At 31.8% G+C, this 2,500-nt stretch overlaps 1 protein-coding gene across 1 annotated transcript in view; it reads right to left on the reverse strand.

Annotated features, from left to right (window-relative positions):
• The window catches only part of etaa1a (ETAA1 activator of ATR kinase a), a gene marked incomplete at its 3' end in the record, with an annotated part of 2,548 nt that extends 930 nt beyond the window's left edge, over nucleotides 1-1,618 (reverse strand). The window contains exons 1-2 of the mRNA XM_080029327.1: nucleotides 1,406-1,618; nucleotides 616-747 (exon numbers count right to left, since the gene is read on the reverse strand). Of these exons, the coding sequence (XP_079885453.1) occupies nucleotides 616-747; nucleotides 1,406-1,562 (289 nt within the window). The 5' untranslated portion in view covers nucleotides 1,563-1,618. The remainder of the gene's footprint in view (nucleotides 1-615; nucleotides 748-1,405) is intronic.
• Nucleotides 1,619-2,500: the final 882 nt, after the last annotated feature.

Consider the following 2,500-nt stretch of genomic DNA (forward strand, 5'->3'; position numbering starts at 1 on the left):
AAGGGAAGACTGAGGGAAGACTGAGGAAAGAAAAACCTCATTCATTATATTATAATAGTGATTTTATAATGATAGAACGCCGGTTCCGTATGGGTGAAGTATTCCTTACATTATTAGTCAATGGTTATATTGAAATTAGTCTTTCAAGTTCCCACACTCAATGTTTTAAATAAAAAAAGTTTTGCCGAATCTGTTGGGCGATGGCGTCCCAGATGATGTCTATGTATAAAATGTAATACTACTTTGTATAATTTTTTTCCGAAAAGGTCTAAATCAATCCATTGTTTTGTTTTTTAGCATTTATCATTGATGTTAATTTATTCTTCACAGTGAGATAAAGATTTTTATTTATTTTTGGGAATTTTAAACAAACAAACAATCACAACCCCCACCCACCCCACACTCCACACAATCCTTGAAAATAAAAATAAAAATAAAAATAAAAATAAAATAAAATAAAATAAAATAAAATAAAATAAAATAAAATAAAATAAAATAAAATAAAATAAAATAAAATAAAATAAAATAAAATTAAATTAAATTAGTAAAAAATAAAAGAAAGTACAAGATAGATATAACAAATACACATTATTTAAATAAAAAAGGTTTTGTCACCGAATCTGTTGGGCGATGGCGAGGTGGCGTCCCAGATGATGTCCTGCTGGACGTCAGAGTCGTTGTGAGGAGACTCAGAGCTGAACACGCCCCCAGCCCGGGCTCGGGGGACGCGGGTAGGCGTCCGGAAATCTGACCGGAGAAGAAGAAGAACAAACAATAATAAATAACTGCTCATCCCTTTGGACGTCAGGTTGAATGTACTATTTTCATATGCCGAATTACAGATTGAGACCTTGGGATTGTATATAATATATGAAATCTTGTGTAGTGATTTAGGTTTTCTTTTAGATATAGAAGAAAATATTAAAATGTGAGAAATTTTAATGGAGTTTGGTAAAAAAAAATTCTTCTTAGTGTGTTACCTGTCTAGCAAATTAAAAAAAATTAAAAAAAAAGGTTAGGTTAGATAAGTCTTAGCCAATTACAGTAAGTAAAGAAATATAAAGTAAAATAAGTTGGACAATTAAAATAAGTAAACAAACGCGTTAGAGACTGAAAAAATTGAAAACAATGATATTTGCCAATTAATTTCAACTATGGTCATTTTATTTCTATGCCGAATTAAAGACGGGAGCCTTACGATTGCAATCAATATATTTATTTATGTTTTGTGATGTAGGTTGTCTCTTGTATATGGAAGAAAACTTTAAAATGCGATAAATTTGAACGGAGTCCGGGTCAATTTTCTAGCTTGTAGCCTTTGTCGGCGCTGAAAAGGGAGCCACTAAACTCTTAAATAAACAGTTTTAACACAACAAAATGAACGCTAAACAAGGCTACTACTGACCTGGCTGTTTGTTTTCAGGAGAGCCAGCCTCCCCGTCTCTCTGTGTCTGCTGTGTCCGCTTGAAGCTCCTCCTCAGGCGGTTAGGTTTGGAGCCATCGCCCGCTGTCAAACCCGGTCCGGACGGAGCCTCAAACCTAGCAACGCCGCCACGGTTCATAGTTACCGGCCCTTACGTCACCTAAATGACCGTTGGGAGTTTGACGTTAACGTTAAAACAGTTTGATTTATTTTGTTATTTAAAGTTTATTTTGTTGTAAATTCGGAAACTCGGAGGTGTTGTTTTGAAACGTCCCGCCATCTTGTCTTTCCCAGAATTCCTTTCGAAGGCGCGTTCAAGAGCAGTAAAGCTGCGCAGGATATTGCGCATATTACACTGACATTTTATATTGGAATTCATTTTTTTATTTTAAAATGTATTAAAAAAAATTAAATATATAAATCCTATATAAATAATTTAGTTTTTTTTAACGTTTATTTTTTTATTCATTTTGTATTTTTCCATGTAATAACAAAAGGTTGTTGGCGACCCAGATTCATTACTTTTCTTATGTTATGTGATTATTAATCATTAATCGTGAATTATATTTTTTAAAATTCCGCAACATTTATCATTTACATTTACTTTATTTTAACATTTAATACATTTTCTTTCTTTTTCTTTCTTATTTTATTCAAAACAATGATTGTCAATGTTTTATTTCTATTTTTTTTATTATGAATATTTTATTTTAGCAATTTTCCAAATATTGTCTAAATTTTTCTATTTATTTTAATATGCTATGTAGGATTTTCATCAAACTCAAATTATGAGGACTGTGTATTTAGATTGTAGGCGTAGAGACGAACAGTCGCGATCTAAAATTGTACCACTAGGTGACGTCATATTACACACTGCACCTCTCAGTAAAAGTGGGCTACGAAAAAAAAATCTAATAATTGTAGTGGAGCAAAAAGTATAAAGCATATGGGATACATTCGCATTTTTTTGGGTCATTTTGCTTTTTTTGTTATATTTCTGTTATTTAAAAAGAAATGTTGTAGCCTTTATGTTGTGACGTTGCAAGTGTGTGTTTGTGTTGTATGGAAAATTAAAAA

Source organism: Ammodytes marinus (assembly GCF_949987685.1).
Source record: "Ammodytes marinus genome assembly, chromosome: 6".
NCBI classification, from domain to species: Eukaryota; Metazoa; Chordata; class Actinopteri; order Uranoscopiformes; family Ammodytidae; genus Ammodytes; species Ammodytes marinus.